The sequence below is a fragment of the Lissotriton vulgaris genome, chromosome 10 (genome assembly GCF_964263255.1).
Source record: "Lissotriton vulgaris chromosome 10, aLisVul1.2, whole genome shotgun sequence".
Taxonomy (NCBI): domain Eukaryota; kingdom Metazoa; phylum Chordata; class Amphibia; order Caudata; family Salamandridae; genus Lissotriton; species Lissotriton vulgaris.
This window is the reverse complement of record NC_141698.1, coordinates 860069464-860091304: the sequence shown is the minus strand read 5'-3', so window position 1 is coordinate 860091304 and position 21841 is coordinate 860069464. Positions and strand designations below refer to the sequence as shown.

The 21841-nt window shown below is 45.6% G+C and overlaps 1 protein-coding gene across 1 annotated transcript in view; it reads left to right on the top strand.

The window, feature by feature from the left end:
• The window catches only part of FAM171A1 (family with sequence similarity 171 member A1), a 300197-nt gene that overhangs the window by 259633 nt on the left and 18723 nt on the right, over positions 1 to 21841 (top strand). The window contains exon 6 of the mRNA XM_086941817.1: positions 17325 to 17441. Within this exon, the coding sequence (XP_086797943.1) occupies positions 17325 to 17441 (117 nt within the window). The remainder of the gene's footprint in view (positions 1 to 17324; positions 17442 to 21841) is intronic.

Here is a 21841-nt window from a genome sequence, read left to right as displayed (position 1 = left end):
TTGCGGCTAGTTTTACTCATAGCTAACCTTCACTATACTAAAATCACATAGAATCCACAATCTTCGCAAGGCAAGAGCTCGACCCAAAAGTTGGACTACAAAGGCAATATAAGCACAAGTCACTTATCTTGTCTATAATCCCAGTCTCTAGCTCGAAGTCTTAAGGGGCTAGCCCAGCCCGGCCTCGTCCAGACCCCGGACGGCCTCAGACGGCCCACCCTTTGCCTGGGCTTAGCCCGGCGCAATCCCGCACGCGATCCCGCGACGCTGGGGCTGACCTCCTTTTAATGCTCCTCCTGACGTGGCAAATACCGGTGGCTGCGGCTTCTGCTGCGGGGCGTCTGGGAAATGTAGTCCCTGGACCCTGGTGCCCTCTGAGCCCCCTCCTCTCTGCAGCCACTGGCGAGAAGAAGCGGCGGCGGGAGGGAGGCAGAAGGAAGTGGCAGCAGGTAAGGCTCCAACCAAACAAAGGTCACTTCAGTGACTGATTAATGTACCTGATTTAGAGTGGGCTCTTCAAGCCTTTAATGGAAACGTTTGTGCTGGAACCTTTCCCTCCGGGTTGCATCTTAAACTCCTAGAAGCATTCCAGCTTTAAATTGTAGCACTCATTTCTGCAAATGACAGTGTGCAATCCAGGCTGTGGTGGTACGGTATGGAGTGCATCACTGCGATGGTGCATTGCAGTTTTAAATCCTGAGACTGCTTGCGATCTTGCTGTGCGACCTATCCTCATTAAAGTCAACAATTTGTGTTCACAAAGTTAATCTTATTCCATACTGACACAGTCTGGGAGTGATCAAAAAATATGTCAATATACTTTTATGGCGATAAATTCCAACATTTTTAGAAACTATAGAACTTTGCTTAGTATATTCATAATTTGGATCAGATATCAACTTAGCAAGGATCTATAGAGTTCTGCCTTTCTTTATGGCTCATTAATTTGCATGTAGGATTTAGTTTAGAGTGCAATTAAGTAATTTTTCTATAAAGTGATACTTGGACCCAACTTTTTCTTAACAATGGATATTGTGTTAAGTGTACCGAGTGTTTAACCTTAATCACGTCTTTAAGTAAGCATTGGAATGCTTTTCTCATTACAATTGATAGTGAAGTGCTAAAGGGGAGAACTTGGTACATCAATTTGGCGTCAGGTAGTGTGGTGAATCCTGGAACTTCGTTAAACCATTCCTTTTATCACAGTTAGTCAATTATGATCTAATTGCCCTAGGACTGTGTAGATCAGGTCTTATTGATCTAGAAAAATACTAAGGGAAAGGCATGCTTTTAAGATGACTCTGTTCAATGATACCTCAGTTACTTTAAAGTATTACAGATGGCAGTTTAGCATTTGTTGGAAAGGTACAACTTTATTTTTCACGTGATCTTGTGCCTTAATGGCTTTGTCAGGTATTAATAGTTCGCCATGCAATCTGCCGGGATTGCAAGTAGTTGTAGCATAGGTAATTTTCTAGGGAGCCCATTGTTCACCCTATATGTCGGATGTCCAAGTGTCCACTGAGTTGGATTTCCAACTTTTTCCTCCTAAATCAATAAAATGAGCAACATTCAGTTGGGTAATTGTCAGAATTCTTCATTGCACCTGATGCCACCGCAGACGTTTATAGGCCAAAGAAGAGAGGATAAGAGTTAGAAAAGAGGGGGAATGCTTTGGAGAAGAGATGGGTCCTTTGAGGGCTTGGAGATGTTCCGGAGGTAATAGAATTGGAGTTTTGACGGCTATGATAAAGGCTATACAATAATAATGAGTGTTAGATGAGCTGATTTTGCTGTGTGGTTGAAACCATCTTCCTTGTTGCCGGTAAGTTGCCCCATCATCTGCCATAGGCCTGATTCAGGTGATACAGGTGTTTTGACTCCTCACCTCACACAAAGCCTCATAGTTCAGGTTCCAGCAAGCAGAATGAACCTGACTGTTTCCCTGTGGCTCGTCCCGACAGTGAATCGAAGCACATTGATACTCTTGGCGAGAGGACGTTCTTCTCTCCTAGACTTCATTACAGTCACTGAATGCTGTCGGCTTGGTAGGAAGATTCACTCCGGCCCTTCAGGATATGGCAAAAAAAAATCTGCCCGACCTGAAATACCTTTGCCCATACAATCCCTAACTGACGGGACATGGCCAAGTACATTTTATTGATAATAGTGAAGCTAGTGAACCACTAGTTTCATCCCTTTTAGGCACACAATTTCGTTGTCTTTCTGGTAGAAAAAGACTTCCACTCTGTTTTTGGATTCATTCATAGGTGTATTTTTTATTCATTTAGAGTGTTGTAATTCTCCTTTTAAACATCAAGTCGGTGTCCTTCTAAACGACCGTTTAGAAGGACACCAACTGACCTAAGCACGCCAACCGGATACCACAGATTCGCCTCTACACCCTTGAGGAAAGGCTTTGTCTGTTCCCTGACGAAGGGCAATTAACAATGCCCGAAATGCATTGGAAGTTTTGATATGACATTGCCTGAAGTAAAAGAGGTTAAAACCTATATGACAACGACTTGATGTTTAAAAGGAGAATTACAACACTCTAAATGAATTAAAAATACACCTATGAATGAATCCAAAAACAGAGTGGAAGTCTTTTTCTACCAGAAAGACAACGAAATTGTGTGCCTAAAAGGGATGAAACTAGTGGTTCACTAGCTTCACTATTATCAATGATTCATGATGCCGTTGGACCCTCGACGTCACCTTTAGGAGCACCAAAAACAGCAGTCAAACATTTTTTCCAGCACCAATATAATTATAGCTGTGCATCTACCCCATAAATTATCAGTGTTTTCAAGTACATTTTATGACCTGGTCTGGACACTACAGATTGAGTGGGCAATGCTATGTGTACTAGTGTGGTGATGCACCATCATGCCTATACACATGCTACTGGTTTCTCTGGGGACATGCAAGCATCATGTTCGAGGCATGTGGGCTGCTGAATTCATTTCTGTGCATAAATCGCCGCCTAGTGTTGGGTCCGGATGATTGCACATTGTTGTCTTGGAAGAGTCTTCGAAGTATCACGAGATAGGTGGCTCCTCCCCTGGACTACAGTGCGCATGGGCATCGACTCCATCCTCAGATTGTTTTTTTCCGCCATTGGGTTCGGATGTCTTTAATTCCCTCTTGTCGGAATCGATAGAAAACTTTCTTGAGACCAAAAGGTCTTTAGTATATACGTCGGTATTGTCTTGCGTTCGGCATTACTTCTTCTAGCTCGGTTCCGAGCCGGATTCTCTACTCCCGCGTGCTCTTGGCACGGAAGGCCCAGTCGACGCTCCAGACCTATCAACCGTCCATCATGGACCGAAGTCCATTCAAGAGATGTCCGGTCTGTAACTCGAAGTACCCCCACATCGACGTCCACCCGGTGTGCAACAAGTGTCTGTCGCCGGACCACGATGAGGACAAGTGTATGGCTTGTTCACGCTTCAGGTCCAAGAAGACGTTTAAGCTTCGACGAGCTGCTCGCCAAGAGGCCCAGTAATCTGCTCCGGCGCCTGTGGACATCTTCGATGCAGGGGAGGTCGAGGACGAATCTATCCAGGACATTTCTGAATCAAACCCCACGTCGAAGATGACTACGACGCAGATGCTGAGATGTTCGAGGGCGAATAAGTCGTCGACGAGGTAGGGGACGACAACGGGGCCCTCGGGGCCATGGAGGGTAGCTCGGATGAGGAGCCTCCTCAAACTGACTCTGGGGCCGTGCCGATTTTTAAGGCCCAGGTCGAGGGATCGCCTTCAGGCCTTACCCAAGATCTCGCTATGGGTTCCACGGCCCCGCCTTCGGGCTCGGCCACGGACATTGTTGCCGAGCCACTCCCTGGCAAAACAAAACCGAAAGCGAAACCTACGGTCTCGACGCCAGATACTGCACAGGTGCCAGCCTCGAAACCGAAAGTGCGCATCGCTTTGGTCGGCTCCAAGGCCTCGGAGGCTTCGGCGCCGAAGAAGCCGAAGGTGGCTGTCGAGCCGAAGGCTCAAGTCGAGGGCGTCGAGACGAAGTCTGCCGCGCCGAAGACTAAAGTGAAGGTGGTCGAGACGGGCGCGTCGGCGCCGAAGACGATCGACACCGGCAAAAGCCTCGGCGACCCGAAAAAGGCTGTCGGCGAGCCGAAGAAGACTCTCGGTGACCCGAAGAAGCGACTCGATGACCCAAAGGTCCTCACGACCCCGCGTCCGCAGGACAAGGCCAAGGGCGCTGCGCCCCGAGTGTCGACTCCTAAAGTGGCCTCAAAGGATTACATCGAACCGGCGCGCCCATCCGCCGCATTCACCAAGAAGGTGACGGACTCCCTGCAGCGCATCCGTGAGGGCACCGCGTCGGTCGATCCGAAGGATCCTCCGCCTGCGAAACCTGTGGAGAAACCACTTATGGCGTCCACGCCAATCCACTTCACGTTGCCGCCTAAGATGGCGCCGAAGGCTTTCGCTCCTAAGGCAGTGGCCGGCGTGCCCGAAAAGGTCTCCTCGGCGCCGAAGGCGTCATCGGTGGTCCACGGCCTGCGGCCTCGACAACCTTCGGGGGACAAGCGTCAGGAACACTTCATCGACGCCGAAACGGGTAGGCTTTCCCTCCTGAAGCGGAAAATCACCCCAGAACCCCAACTGGAGTCTTACAAGATCCCTCTCAAGAAAAAGGACTCTGCTTGCTCTCCCGTCTTGGTGGAACCCCTTTCCCCACAGACTCATGATGTGTCGCCCACTTACTCAGATGTGGACGCTGGTGAGGGAGATGATGAGGATGAATACAGTTATCCAGTCTATACAGACCCTGAGGATACCAATGAACCCTGGGCAGCTGGTGGTGACCCTGGGGCTCCTCAATCAGGACAAGACCCTCAACTTTTTTCTGCTAAAACGTCCCCTGCAGAAGACTCTACAGCTTTCAATGCACTCATTGAGCGGGCAGCTAACAATCACAACGTCTAGCTACATGCTGACCCTGTGGATGTAGATTTCCTCTCTGACACCTTTTCAGTCTCAGAAAAAACAGTTTAAACTCTGCCTATGCTGAAAGGTGTTTTAAAGCATGCTGCTGAGATCTTTAAAGAACCTACCGGGGCAAGGGTGATAAACCCTAGGATTGACAAGAAATACAAGTCGGCGCCTACTGATCCTACCTACATCAAAGGACAGTTGCCTCTGGACTCCCTTGTCGTCTCGAATGCCCGGAAGAGGGCTAATTCTCAGACTACGGGTGATGCTCCTCCCCCAGACAAAGAATCCAAGGTCTTTGAGGCTTCGGGGAAGAGGGTAGCAGCACAGGCAGACAACATCTGGCGCATTTCTAACACGCAGGCGCTTCTGGTGCGTTATGACAGGGCACACTACGATACACTGGAGACCCTGTTGCAACACCTGCCTGATCAATACAAGAAAGGGGCTGAGATGCTGATTCAGGAAGGGAAGCTAATCTCTAACGCTTCAATTAAGTGCACTCTGGACGCAGCTGACACCGCTGCCAGAGCTATAAACACTAGTGTTATGCTTCGACGACATGCCTGGCTGAGAATCTCTGGATTTAAGCCGGAAATCCAAACCACCATCCTGAACCAAACGGTTAACCCAGATCACCTGTTTGGCCCAGAGGTTGACACCACCCTAGAAAAGATAAAAAAGGACACTGAGACTGCAAAATCCATGGGTGCCTTACAGTCCCAGCAGTTTTGGGGTGGGTCCTTTCGTCGCTCCAGCACTAGAGGCGTTTCCAGGGGCCAGCTCTCCCAGTCCACACAATACTACAAGGGCAACACTCAGACCACTTACACCAACAAAAGTCGAGGTAGATATCGTGGCAACAGCGCCAAGGGCAGAGGACGTGGTAACAACAGCTCCAGATCCTCTGCCACCAGCAAACAGTGACGCCTTGTCACTGCCCCCCGACCACACAACACCGGTCGGGGGGAGACTCCAGCAGTTCCTGCCCGTCTGGAAGTCCATCACCACAGACAGGTGGGTCAGAACACTTATCCAATACGGTTATTGTCTGGAGTTAACATCCACTCCACCCAACATGCCCCCAAGACACCGTCCTATGTCGGACGAGCACTTGCACTTATTGCAGCAGAAGGTCACCGTCATGCTGTAAAAGGAGCAATAGAGCTCGTGCCACTGCAGGAAAGAGGCACAGGGGTATACTCCCTGTACTTCTTAAGACCAAAAAAGGACGGGTCCCTCAGGCCCATCCTGGACCTCAGGCCACTCAACTACTACATCCTGTCGGAGCACTTCCATATGCTGACCCAGCAGCAAGTGCTCCCGTTGCTCAGGCAGGGGGATTTTCTCGCAACTTTAGACCTAAAGGATGCGTACTTTCACATTCCATTGCACCCTTCACACAGGAAATACCTCCGTTTCACCATACAAAACCAGCACTACCAGTTCAAGGTTTTGCCTTTCGGTGTCACCACGGCACCCAGGGTGTTCACAAAGTGCCTGGCGACAGTGGCGGCGCATCTCAGGAGACGGAACATCCACGTCTACCCTTATCTGGACGACTGGCTCATCCAAGCGAAGTCAGCCCAGCAGTGTGCCGCCCACATGTCCCACACCATTCACCTCCTGCACGATCTGGGATTCTCACTGAATTACCCAAAATCCCACCTCCAGCCCGCCCACGTAGGGCAGTATCTAGGTGCGACCATAAACACTCTGGCGGCCACAGCACAGCCGAATTCAGTGAGGGTCAGCAGCATTCAATCGCTGATACAGAAATTCAGACCTCAACACTTGCTTCCAGCAAGAGTGTTCATGCAGTTGATAGGCATGGTGGCCTCCTGCATTTCCATAGTACAGCACGCGAGGCTACATATGCGTCCGCTTCAGGAGTGCTTAGCACGTCAGTGGACTCAGGCTCACGGGCAGTTGAAAGACCTAGTGTTGGTGAGCGGTCGGGCATACAACTCTCTGCATTGGTGGAATCCACGAAACCTTTGCAAGGGCCGACTGTTCCAAGAGCCTGTGCCACAGATCATCCTGACAACGGACGCCTCTCTCCAGGGATGGGGAGCTCATGTACTCCATTACACGGTGCAGGGACTATGGGCGCACCAGCAACGGAAGATGCACATCAATGTTCTCGAACTGATGGCGATCTTCATGGCACTCAAAGCCTTCAAAGTACATCTGTGCAACAAGGTTGTGTTGATCCGGACGGACAACATGACAGCCATGTACTACATTCAAAAGCAGGGAGGAACACACTCTCCGCAGCTGTCTCATCTGGCTCAGAGCATTTGGAAGTGGGCCATTCAGAGGAACATCTTCCTCATGGCAGAACACCTCCCGGGCAAGGACAATCAGATGGCGGACCTGCTCAGCAGGCACAGCCACCAAATGCACGAGTGTGAGATACATCCATCAGTACTCCAACCGTACTTCCAAAGGTGGGGTCATCCAGAGATAGACCTGTTCGCCACAAAGGAGAATGCAAAATGCCAAAGCTTCGCCGCCAGGTTCCCACACCCACAATCGCATGGCAATGCGATATGGATGAACTGGTCAGGCAAATTTGCGTACGCTTTTCCCCCAGCACCTCTGATACCGCTGGTGGCACGCAAGCTCAGGCAGCACTCGATGACTCTCATCCTGGTTGCTCCAACGTGGGCTCGCCAACCATGGTACACGACGTTTCTAGAACTGTCCGTGGTACCACATCAGAGGCTACGTCTCACACCCAGCCTTCTGACGCAGAGCCATGGCGACATTCAGCATCCAGATCCGCAACAGCTCAACCTGGCGATCTGGCTCCTGAAGTCTTAGAGTTTGGCTACCTGCACTTACCTTCTGACTGTATGGACATCATTCGGGAGGCAAAGAAGCCCACCACCAGAGCATGCTATGCGGCGAAATGGAAGCGGTTTGTCATTTATTGTGCAGACCACAACATTACCCGCTAGATGCTTCTATTCAGGATATCATCTGTTACATTTTCCATCTGTACAAATGTAATCTGGCCTATGCTTCCATTCGCATACATCTATCTGCGATGGCCGCTTATCTCCAGAATAGGCAGCACCTCTCACTCTTCAGGGTGCCTGCCATTAAGGCCTTTCTGGAAGGACTCAAACGAGTCATTCCTCCGTGGACTCCACCAGCTCCGGAGTGGAACCTCAATGTGGTCCTCACCCGGCTGATGGGTCCTCCCTTTGAACCACTGCATTCCTGCGAGATTCAGTTCTTGACGTGGAAAGTGGCTTTCCTCATAGCGATTACATCGCTACGGCGAGTTAGTGAACTGCAAGCCCTCACTATCCAAGAGCCATTTATTCAAATTCCTTCTAACAGGGTGGTGCTTCGCACTAACCCTAAATTCCTTCCTAAGGTTGTGTCTCAATTCCATATCAACCAGACTATTGAATTGCCTGTTTTCTTCCAAAATCCTGAGTCATTGGCGGAGAGAATGCTCCACACCCTTGACGTCAAAAGGGCCCTGATGTATTACATCGATAGGACCAAGGATTTTAGGAAGACTAAACAACTTCTTGTCGCCTTTGCACCACAAAGGTAACCCTATTTCCAAGGCTGGTATTGCTAGGTGGATCGTTAAATGTATCCAGATCTGCTATCTGAAAGCCAAACGTACTCTCACCATTCCACCAAGGGCCTACTCCACCAGAAAGTTGGGGGCCTCTATGGCATTCCTTGGAAACATTCCTTTAGAAGACATATATAGAGCAGCCACATGATCTACCACACACACATTTACAAAGCATTATTGTGTTGATGTGCACTCCAAACAGCAGGCAGCTGTAGGGCAGGCTGTTCTCAAAACACTTTTCCAAACTGCTGCAGCTGGCCCGGGCGGCCGCCGTTAATGGAGGGACTGCTATGTATTCTATGCACAGATATGAATTCTGCAGCCCACATGCCTCGAACCGAATATGCTACTTACCAGTATGCATCTGTTCTTGGCATGTAGGGCTGCTGACATTCATATCGCCCGCCCTCCTCCCCGGCGCCCGTAGCAGCTGCAGAATTCACACATACTTCTAGCATGGTCATCATTCACTTAGTTTCACTCCATCTTGGCCACAATGGCTAAAAACAATCTGAGGATGGAGTCGATGCCCATGCGCACTGTAGTCCAGGGGAGGAGCCACCTATCTCCTGATACTTCGGAGACTCTTCCAGGACAACAATGTGCAATCATCCGGACTCAACACTAGGCGGCGATCTATGCACAGATATGAATGTCAGCAGCCCTACATGCCAAGAACAGATGCATACTGGTAAGTAGCATATTCGTTATAGTGATGACGTTTGGTGGCTCCAGGTTGATTCAGCTCTGGACTGATTTAATAATAGTTGTCACTATACCTGCTTGCTGTCCCTAGCACATCTGTCCCATCAACAATAAGAACATTTCTCAGTTATTCTGAGGGCTTGCCTCACCACCAGAGGCAGCCTTCTCTGCCCCTTCAGCCGCCAATTCAGACCTTTTGAAGCATCAGATGGTGTGGTTGTGGCAGAGGATGGAGCCCACTAAAAAAAAGGCTAATCTTCATCTTCCTCTTCCCTGCAGCTGCCAACTCGCTCGAAGTCCTTTTCGGGAGTCACCTGCATTATGTTTTTACCAGTGCTTAATTTGAGCCTGTGGTTTCTGGTGCTCAGCACCAGCACTTAATCATCAACACCAGCACTTTTCATGAGCACCAGTTTAGGACGCATTAATTAACAGGGAAATGTAATCATTCACCAACAATCACAGGATTTTGAGCAGACTCCGAGACCGAAACCTGGTTCCCCAGCTCCGCACTCTGCAGCTCTGGCAATTATGCCACATCCCCTCCCCACTTCCATGGCTAGTAGTTAGTTCTGTTTTAGGCGGAGCTAACAGGAGAAATGGGCTGGTGCAAGCTGCCTCCTGACGAGAACCCCAGCATTTGTTTCTTACAAATTAACAACTGTTTTTTGCCTTCCCAGCTTGCATGCACTTACATTGGACCAGTGTTTCTTGCAGGCTGTTAGTCATGTTTATGCCCTTTCCTTTTTGTCAACCCCCCTCCTGATGCTTCCAGATTGGCCCTGTGTTCCTGCCCGGACGGTTCTGCGGCTTTTTGGTCCCCCAGCCTTGTATTTGCTTCAGAGGATTTCATAGCTTGCTAGGCCTCTTTCAAGATTAGTAAAAGCCAGGGCAGTCATCATGTAGCTGACCACAAGTGGTGTCTGTACCCATTTTTCCAGTGCGGCACGACTTGGGTAGATCTTTTCAGTAATGCTCTGAATGATCACTGTTGAGCCTTTTGCACTGTAGACTTTTTCTAATTGATGCTCGTCGAACCACATATTCCTGGCTGCTCTAGCTAATCCACGTTCTGTGGAGGTGACTCTTAGTTGTTAATAAGGTACCATGTTAGATTCTGAAAACCGTTACAATTCTGAACCTTCCCTGATGATCTGCATCTAAGGGCAAATAATGTTTTATGGTAAATTGGCATCCGCATGCACGGGTGGTACTTATGTAGGGCTCTGTGCCGTCTCTTCTGGTGGAGGGACAAAGCCACCGCGAAGTCTAATGGTTCCACCTATTGGCCTGCAAGGGCAATTCCCAAAAATGTCTACTTACATTCTGGTGCCAGGTGTAATTCAAAATATGAGGAATCTGTTGGAGGTGTATAACAAAGTGTTGTATTGCAGTTAAGTAACTTGTTTGTTACACGCACATACACTAAGCAGAGTGCTTAACTCACGGTTGCCTGTTGTTTTCTTAATCCAGAGTCATGGCCTGTAGCTGATTAAATAATTGCAACAATAAATGAGGTATTGTTTGCTACGCGATGCAAATTCTTGTTCAAATGTCGCTATTTTTCTATTGGTAATTTCTGAGCGTGTCCATGTGTATAGAAAGTCACCAGGGCCACGCCTTAATTGTCTCTGTAGAAACTGAATTAAATGGGTTTTCTTCACCAGACTGTCACAGGCAGTCTTGTTCTTATTGCAGTTCACCAGCCCGAGGCCCTCACCGCCCATCCCCTCTATATGTACAGGCCAGCTTTTGCATGTCCAAATTTATTATGTTTTTAACAAAATAAAGTCCGCTGGTTGCTTAATCTGCTTTGCTATTGATTTGAAAAGGGTTTACATGTTTAGAATCTGTAATGTATTCTTCCAGTAAAAATAGGAATAGAAGGATAAAGTCTTCAATATTTCTGGTAAGAGTTGGACTAGCCTTGTAGTAAAATATTTGGAGAAGCGCGTTTTATTAGTGTAATGCAATACATCTGGTCGTATGGCTGAGTTCCAAGGAAACTGTGCAGTACAGGGTTTCATGGTCACTTGGGACTTAGAGGGTCTAGGGCTTTTAATGTACTGGCCCTTGCGTTCCACGGAGCCTTAGATTAGCATTTGATCAGTAAGTCTGATTTTAAGTCAATTGGTGTGGTTTGACGTCACTTGTTAATTTATGTTTCATCACCTACTGAATATTGTAAGGCACTTTGCATTGCGGAGTTAAATATTCGTTTTTGGTTGTTATGCTTTACCACTTAATTACCAAACCTCAATTACTCCTCAATTATGCAGCATCCATTTCTGATTTACCGAAATATTCCAGTTATTAATTAGAATTTGCTTTCTGGTCATCTATCTTAGTTTGTTTACTAGATAATTGGTACACCTCAATTATTGATTCATTGCAACACTCACAATTATTAGGTGTCAATTGCTGAGACTGACATTCACTTTACACCTACTACAGTGTATATAGGGGAATCCAGCCTCCATCTTGTTGGCTTGCATTCCAGTAATTAGAGGTGCTAGGGGTTGCAGCTGCGACCCCTGTATTGCATCTTGCGACCCCTGGCAGTTTGCTTGTGACCCATGTCTTTGAATTACTTCTTATTGATGAAACTGCAGGAAGAGAGACACAATCTCATTGTGCTGTCTTTTTACTCACACTAACACCAGAAAGTACATTTTAAGCAGGTTCTCCACATGAATAGCGTGGTGAATCCAGTTTCATTCATTGGGGTCTGTGCAGCCTGACGCCATGTGCCTGAGAGCCGTGGATCTGGAATCGCTAAAAGTGCCATTTTGAAAGTGCCTGGTCAAGGAAACCAGTGTCTGAGCTGGAGCCGCAAGATATTTTGTATTCGACTACAAATGAAAGCAAGACAAATTCAAGCAAATCTTGAATAGCAAATACCACACTGCTTTATTTACTAATGTAGAAAATCCTTCACCAGTTGCAGAACTAAACACACAGGGCTTAAGTATGGAGGAGAGCGCTTCACGACAAGAAATACCCTGATGTGCCCTATAAAATAGTACTAAAAGCAGCCCTGTTAGCTGCAATGTATCATCTGATAATTTTCACTTGCATGTACTCTGGTATTATTGGAAAAAAAAGTAGTTTAACACCTGTTTGTATGAGAAAAAAAAGAGAAGCAAATGTCAAGAGACAGACAAGCGCAACAAACAAAATAGGGGATGCTAAATTCTCTGAATTTCCTCTTGTGAAACCACATTACATTTTTGAAAAATGATGTGAAAGCGTGAAATCTGTAATTTTGTTATATTTGACCATCAAGCGCATCCCTGCATGCATTTTGTACCCAAGGGAACATTTAGCACTAAACAGCAATCGCAACGAATCCGAACAGCAGCTGATCGCCCTCGGTTCGCTTTCTTCCCGTGCTCACTTTTCTCCTGAAAGTTGCTTAATTATGCAACTTGGGTAATTTCAGGCAATTTGCTTGGCACGCCTAATGCGAAAATGTCAAAAAATACAGATCACATTTGCGTAAAGAACATTCTCCATGGGCCTTGAACAAAATTAGCAGAGGGCTCCTGAACAGCGAATTTCAATGTAATGACTAAAACGTTAGCCACTATAGTAATAGAAAGCAATCCCCAAAATGGCAGTACAAGTTCATTTTTTAGAACAAATAACATTCCACAGTTGAATTCGAAGGATATTCAGAGAGAACGAAGATGCATGAGGTTGGTGGTGGGTAACATTATATCCAGATGTGAGGATCCCGGATGTTTGATTAAGGTGGCTAATGTTAAGAACCATCTTCTGAGTAAGATTATAAAAGGTAGAACTCCTACCCTAGCCTACTCCAAGGCTCTGGTTTTGCATGTGTATGACTCTTTATTACCATGTACAGGTGAGGGTGCGGATATTCCTCTTAGAGAGCGATCAGTACACACAGTTGAGCAAAGGATTGCTGGACACAGTACAGAGGAGGCTTTGTACGTACCTATTAATGAGAACGAAGTACATCAATCTGAGTGGGGGCTGTGCTCCTGCAGGCGAGAGGGTGCTAGGCGCACCTAGTCTGTGGCCTGGTATACCGACAGATGAAGGAATGTTTGCACACAGATGAAGGGGTAGGTGCAATTGGGATAGAGAGAGATTAATGCATACAGGATATAGGGCTACATACATACAGGTAAGAAGGGCTAAAAACCACATGTGTGGAGGTTAGGTATACAGAGGTTAAAAAGAGCTAAAGTCATACAGGTGAAAGTGGGGTTACATGTACATAGGGCCACTTCCGAAATACGGTTGTTGTGACCTCAGTTGCCTTTTGTCTAGGTTTGCGCTATAGAAATATCACATTTATGCATACATGTACATACGCTGAGAATAGGTGCACTCAGGCCAGATGTGGCTAGGTGTCTACAGGTGTGTGGATCCTGTGCCCACACACAGGAGATGTAGGGGTAAAATGCACACATGTAGCATATAACTTCGTGAAGAAAGGTGCTAGTGTACTAGCTACACACCACTGAGGTGTCTACATGCCCATTTTGTTGGGCACACAAGCCAAAAGTGGCTAGGTGCACAAAGGTTTAAAATTAAATGTATTGTATTGGGTTCTACATAGTAGTAAGATTCTAATTGACCATTCAGTTTGTGGGGTGCACAATATATGTATGGCTAGCATAATTCATGTGTATCAAGGGTGTCCAAAGCAGGTCCAGGAAATCCGCACCATGCCGGATTTTTAGTATCCATATAAAATGCATTAAAATGGGATTAATCTAAATGAAATACTCTTTGGATTTTTCTGATGTAATTTTTTTTAGCATTCAAACATAGGTATATGCTGCACAAATAAGTGATGAAACTAAAATGCCATTCTTGGAACATGCATATGGATTTTCTGTGCATGCAGTCAGTTGTGACTGGAAATTGTAGGCGAGGAGAGACTGTGTGTTTTTGTGTGGGTATATTTGCATTCGGTGTTCAGAGTGGTGTCTATAAAGAAAGCTTACACGTGTAGCATCAGAGGCGCAACTAGAGCCAAATTTTGGGGGGGTCTAAAATGTTTTGGGTGGGAGACTAATTCTTCCAGCAATAGGCAGAGTGGAGATGCAGGGGCTCTAAGAGGCGAAAAAATAACAAAGCCTCATTAACAAGCAAATGGTCTTTTAACCCGTTCGATGTGTCGGACGGCCCTGGCTGTCCGATGTCACAGTAGGCACGTGCGGCGGACCGCCAGGGGCCGTCCGAACCACACCCACTTATTATTTCACCCGCACCGCTGCAATTCTCGCCCAATGGGCATTGCACTCCTGGTCAGCACCAACATATTGGATTATACCTGGGCATCTACTGGTTTTGCCTGGGCTTTTGAGAATGTATTTTAGATGTTGAAGCGATTTCTCAGTGTGCTATGGCTGTGCCTAGGCAAAGTGTGGTATGTGAGTCTGTGCCTGAACACTTGTAGCCTTGTGTAAGAGGAAGATGGCTGCAGCCGATCTGTGTTGGCTGGTTTCCTGGTCTATACTGATGGTTTTTTGTGGTTGCACCCCTGGAACATCATCGCAGCAGCCTAGTCAATATGTGGCTGATAACTAAAGTACATTTTTATCTACTTTATAATATTTTTGTTGTTTATTACTCTTATCATAGGTGTTATTAATTTTCAGTGATGTCACTTTTGTTCACGATAATAGGGCCAATGATTGTGTGGCATCACTTCCGGTTACATCACCAGGGTGAATGGTCAAAAAATGCCACTTCCTGTGATGCCGCTGGGGTCAAAGGCTTGTGATGTCACTTCTGCTACCCCAGGCATTTTGATTAATCAACCTCCATGCTTTGAGGTATAAAGGTATACAAGTCATGAGTTTTATAAAGGGTGCAGTTAGAATCAAGAACTTCTCAGGGCTAAATTAGCCAACATATTTTCGACTTTATTCTCAACGGTCAGATCTCTTCAACCCATATTTCCCTCTTGGCTCCTGCTTACATAGCTGCCCAACCGGATGTTAAATCGCTCGGTTCTTTGATGACTGTACCTCCAGTGGATGACCGGTGGCCGTAAATAGAAAGCGAGTAAAATACCAGACCTCCATTGTATGTAATGAGGCGCTAAGTAGCACCGTCCAAGCAAATTACTACCACACCCAGCGTTTGTTTCTGAAGGACTCTCCAAAGCCTTCTGCCGTTTCAGAGCTGGAAGCAGTTCGGAGCAGTGACTAGATTGGCTGTCGCAACGTATGTATTTGTTGCATCCTCTTTGCCCCATTCATATTTAGTTTTGTCGAATAGCTTTGGAAGAAGCTGCTTTAAATTCTTAGTAAATTAGGACATTCCTTGCGCGCCCCCTCGTGGATATTAACGGTAGTGGACGAGGAAATAAAGGGCATTTACATGTTTCACTAGTGTATAATGTTCTCAGAGCTGTTGGATGAGAAAAGCCACGCGTTTTTGCTGTTTAAACTAAATGAACCATTAAAGTAATTGCTTAAACTAATGATATTTGTTTAAAAGAGAAGGAGATACCCCTATGCTTAACAAAGGGAAGGGGTATATATTAGGCATGGGCAGAGCCGGTCCTAGGCCTTCTGAGGCCCCGGGCGAAAGGGAAGATGTGAGGCCCCTCTAAGTGCCTTACTGCCTGCGCGAGTGCGCTTTTCCCGCATTTCATATCTGGCCCCCTGCTCTGCGGTCTACTCTGCGGGGCTGGCACGGGGTCCCCTGAGCGCGAGGCCCTGGGCAGCTGCCCATACTGCCCATGCCTAGGACCAGCCCTGGGCATGGGCGGGAAATTCCGTTCCATTACCGGAATTTGGGTAATTTCGCGTTCCGTGGAGAACGCAAAATTGCCCAAAATTCTGCATTCCGCGACTTCGCGAAATTTTTTGCTTGTTTGCGTTGTCAAATGCGTGTTTGCGAGATATTTCCCCCCGAGAACGCAAACAGCGATTGCGAACAGTAAAAAAGCATCGCTAACAAGCAATTCCGCGTGTTCGCTGAATTTCTGCATGTTTGTGGAGATTTTTTACTGTTTCGCAGAGATTTGCGGAACGCGATTACGCAAATTCTGCCCACCCCTAGTATATATGCAAGCCAAAAAACAAAATCCCTATACCTTAATATACAAGAGGACAAATACCTCACTCTGGGCCAAGTGTCTTATAGAGATGTTTAACAGTTTTAACTTAAAACTATTTAAAATACATTGCCTTACTCAAAGATACTTATGTCTTTCTATCTGTCCACAGTATAGAAGTACAGCACACAAGTCCTATAAACATTTCTCAATCTAAACCACAAATTATATTAAAATTTATTAAAGCTAAAAAAATGATTCATAACACACTATTTCTCATAACATTATTAGCATTCCTCCCAATACAGGTTACAATCTAATTTTATTACACATATAGATACAAACTTTTATTAAAAAAACAGTTGACGCAGCGTTTCGGTGATCATTCAATATTTTCACCTTCTTCAGGACAGAAAGTTTTCATCAACTCTTATTAGCTGAATTATGTTTTCAATTGCATAATCTGTGGAGTTTAAAAATCTCACCACTGCTGGGGCTTGACTGATAGAGCTTCTTTGATTGAATTAATATATCCTCGTATCCATTAGAGCCACCGTGTTATTTGGGGTAGGGGATTTGTAAAAAGTCTTTATCTTTGTGGTTTTATATATATATATATATATAGACATACTTCATATATGTTCTATTTTAGCATACGCATTTATAATTTTGTGATGATGCTTTGATAGCAACTCGAAGCAAAAATGTTTTGATGGCAATTTAAATAAAATCTGTTCGACGAACAGCGGCCTCCCTGCTCTAACAGGTATTCGGAAACAGTCTAATGATCTAAATCCTGTTTTTAAAGGTTGTTTCAAAGTAACAGAATTGTTGGCTCAGGGTTGTCCGCTGGTTCAAAGCTGGTAATTCTCCATTGAGTTGTTATAGTGATTGTTCCTTTACGTGTAATAGAATGTGGTCTGCACTATAATGAATGCGAATGGAATACTAAGCACTGCTGCAATCCTCAAATGCCTAACCCAGGCTTTGTTTATTTTTTCATAGGAACATGGCTGAAGAGCAGCCTTGGCCTTATCCAGCAAGAAGGAAATCAGCTCACCTGGACATATATCGCGCCACAGTTGGGATACTGGGTGGCCGCCATGTCTCCTTCCAACCCGGGTCAGTAGAAAGTTAACAATAGTTTAATCAACAAATGAAATGGCTCATTGTAGAACCTAATTGGGCAAGTTCCCTCCTCACATGTTCTCCAGCAAGACTGGCGGTCGAGTTGATGGGAACCCTTTTAGGGTGTCAAAGTACTCTATAAATGATTTAAACAAACCATACCATGATGAGCAGAATGCACAAAGAATATCCAAAAAGGTATTCTCTATGTAAAATAAACGACACACGGACCTTCTTCCTACGTTCACAAAACACACATCAATACAAGTAAACCTCTTTCCCTTTCTTAAGAACAGTGGTCTTCTTGACTTTGCTCTGATTAAAAACAGACCTGTGCATTTGATCCACATGCATTAGTGCCATTCTTTTACCATATCTTAGTCAACACGGTCCCCCCACCTACTCACATTACTCATTAATTCCTTCATCGTATGCTTCTGCTTCATCCATTATTCCTCACTTTCCTCTTTGGCAGTAGAACCTTCTTTGATCTTTGTAGTGCGTTCATCCTCCGTCCAATCAAAGTCCATTTCAGCACCTTGCTTCTTGGTTCCCTTTTTATCTTTACCATTAGCACATCTCCTGTGATACCCCTACATGGAGCTTCTTTTCTCCTTCGCTTGACCTGACCTCATGTAATTGTGCCCAACCTCATCTATCATTTGTGGTTCCCAAACCTTTCCTCTCATGAACCAGACCCACAGTCTCTCCTTTAATTCTTTTCCAGTATCCACATTCTTCTAGTTGCAATACCTTTTGTATGTATGGCCCGCTGTTACCCTTACCTTCACCTCCTCCCTTGATCGCTACTCTTCTCCAAATGTTTGAGCCACCTTGGCAATGACGTTGAATTGGAAACTTTCCTTTTGAGACAGAGGAGAGCACACCAATTATGATCTTCCTAGTCTGCTGTGCTCACTCTGTTCATCTCAAATTTTCCACCCACTTGTTCCAGTTGTTCTAAGTGACATGGACAGTTCCCTTGAGAATCCTCCTGCACGAGCAGTGGCATTAGGACACATTAGATTAAATCAGGCCAGGGGCATATTAATGAATTAACAAGAGGTGTGCAATGTTATAATGAATACCTTAAAAGAGGTTAGCTTTTAGGTGTCATTTGGAGGGCAGGAGAGAAAATGTGATCCTTATGTTGGCAGGAAGAGCTTTTCAGAATACGGTTGCTAAGTCTGGGTCAGATTGATTTTGTGCAGTTGGGAATTATGGTACTTCTACATAAGGTTGTTGTTACTGCCGAGTACTTTTCAACGGCCCAAGATTTGTACGTTACACGAGGGGGGAGTTATTCAGATGTACTGATTTATAAACAAGACAAGTGTTACACTTGCTTTGAAGAGTATCCATCTCAAGCTGCTGAAGATGAGATTGACGTGGCTATACGTCATTGTTAAGGATATGAGCATCGCTGTGGAGCGCAATATGCGATTGCGTGGCATGAGCGAGGATAGGAGCACCCCGGCTAGAACAGCGCTGACAAAGACTAATCAAGAGCTAGCCAAGCTTGAGCTGGTAATATTAATTGGTCAGACAAAAGCAGATTTTGTTTGGGGGGAGAGAGTGAAGAAGATTGGTTGCTTTTTGGTATTTTTGTCATGTGGTGGACAAGTGAAAGTGAAGAGACCAAACCAAAAGCTACCGATTTTACTCTAGTGAATGGTGATGGAAATAATTATATGTAAAAGTAGTAATATTATGCAAAGACCTTAAGGCAACAAAATGCAAACCCGCTACTTTGCATTTTTTGGGGTTTAAAGTTCAAGGTGAGAGGCGGCACAGCTGATGAACTCGCCCATGGTTGCTTTTTGTGCTTGCTCCTATGATGCTTTCTTTGCTCCCCTTCCATGGGGTGGTATTGTTACAGAATAATAATTCCACACACGCGGAACCGTCCTTTAGCCCTAACAGAACTCCCCTTTTGTTTTAGGACCATAGGCAACTAACAGGCATTAAAGTTGTCCCTGAAGAATATGAAACAGAAGTCCCGAAGCTTCAAGAGACACTTTTACACCCAAACCACAGTCCACCAAGGAATTTCATGAAGGGGAACTGGAGGCAGGCACTGCCAATAGCACATGCTTAGCGGGCAATGACGTTAATGGAAAAAAGACTTGCGAGAGTAGAGCATACCGCTTCATGCTGCTAACGCTTCTTTTATTACATCACATTTCCCTTCTTCCTCCAGATCCAACACATAAAATAATGTGTGCTTATTCTGCCCCTGTTCCTTCTGGCAGCTTCTTTCAAAAAATTGTGCAAGCATGTGTCTTCCCCTTTCTCAGAAAAAAATGCTAATGTTTATGATCTAATATATATGAGTAAATTGGTTCCACATGCTGATTCAACTCCCTGGCTGAGGTCATTCCAGTGATTTCTCAGTATATCAGTCTGAGCCAAGTTTCCTCTATGTCTCAAGCTGAGGGCCTGTTCGCATTATGCAACTTGAAATGAGAGTGCCTCTCCTTTTTGAAATAGCTGGCCCTGTAATGGTGCCTCCTCTGTCCGAAGCCATTCACTTGCTTTTAAGTAAAGTTACGCTACAATATTTTATCGTTTTGTTAAGATTTTGGAGAATGTTCTGATCAGGTGGCTAGCAAGAAGGTTAGAAGATATGGGACCCTACGTCAGATTCAGTTTAGCTTTCAGGTAGGGCCCAGCACTGAGGTGGTTTTAGTAATACCGTTTGACTATCTCAGTAACACTTTTGATCAAGGACTCTACTTCAGCTTCCTGTCGCTCTTAGCAGATGTCAGTATGGTTAATGAGTCATGTTCAGTCATCTCAGGAGGGCCAACCTCAATAGGACCTCTTTGAGTATGGCCTACAAGGAAAGACATAAACCAGTTAAATCTCCCTATTTCCTTTGAAATCCTATGACTGCCATTGAAGTGCAGAGCCCCAAAAGTGCCTGTGCTGTCCCCAATCCTATGTAACATGTATGTCCAGCTCCTTGGTGAATTGATCCAGAGCTTTGGTTTGCAGGTTGAGTCCTATGCAGATGACACACAAATCCTTCTTAAATTTAACAACTTGTCCGTGACGCTGAGTTACCCTTAAGTAACTGTGGTCCCAATTAGGAATGGAAGGAGGAGACCGGGTTAGGGTGAGTAGATCCATCATCCTCTCCCACTTAGATTATGGAATTACCTTATACTTTGGCCTTCCAGCGCGACATAATTCCAAACTTCAAATGGTGGTGGTATGAAGTTCAAATCTTGGCACTGTCGCTGCTGGTAGGATTGAGGAAATGTGACCACAACTCTGAGTTGAGGCATGCGCTGCACTTACTTCCTTTCCAACAGAGAATTCAATGTAAGGCTTTATGCATTATGCACTTGACTTTTTATAGGATGGGCCCTAAACTCCTGTCCCCTCTGATCTCGCATATGTTCCAGCCAGATCACTTGGGTTTGAAGCCTTGACACTTCTCTAGATCTCCCAAAACCCCCAAGCTTGTTTTAGAGGAACATCATTCCGAGTCCTGGGTCCCTCTTTCTGACTGGTCTGGCTATTGAGCTCAAAAAAACTTCAAATCCTCATTGCATACTACAGAAAACCTATCTCATTTGCAAAGTTGTACTAATTAGCCTCACAATTTCTCTGTTTTCACTGTCTTCCATCTCTGTTCCAGCACCAAGACGACCTTGGTTGGTTGCCTAACTCTAAAAATAAATCCTAAGCAGTGGGAGATTTAGACCAGCAACTCTTAGTTGTGGGGACAGCGAAGGAAAGTAAGGGAGAGGAATCACTTGAAGCAATGTATAGTTCTTCCCTCTGCTTCATTTGTGAGATCCTGATTTTGGTCTATGCAGCAAAGGCCCCTCACCATAACATCACAGACCTACCTCCTACAGATGAATCAGAGGACTTGAAATGACCTTTGCAAAGCCAGTAGGTAAATTATTTGGTTGGTGCTGTCCCGGCTTACAGATTGAGTTTAATCGGACCACAAGGCTTCCAATGAGAGAAACTTCAAAATCGGGTACAGCTCTTGTACAGTTGTGGTGCACTAGGCATGGCCTAGTGACAGTCCACGAAGCAGGGACAAGAAAGTCTGATCTTAAATGAAGGAGTGTGAAAATGCACATTCACAGACTTGAATCAAATTGTGTTAGTTCACAGACAGGAGTGACGGCAAATAAAGAAAATGACTTCATTCATCATGAGGCTTCTCTGGATCCCTGCGAGCCCGGGGGTAAAAAGGAACATAGACGCTGTTTTCTGCACACCTTTATCTGCATGTGAGATATTTCTTTACTAGTAGCGCAGAATAGCTTTTGTTTTGTTCCACACCAATAGGTTGGGTGCACTTTTAGGACCTAGCTGATTTTTGGTCCGCATTTATTCTCAATGTGCCTTCTGTCACTCTCCAGGCTCCA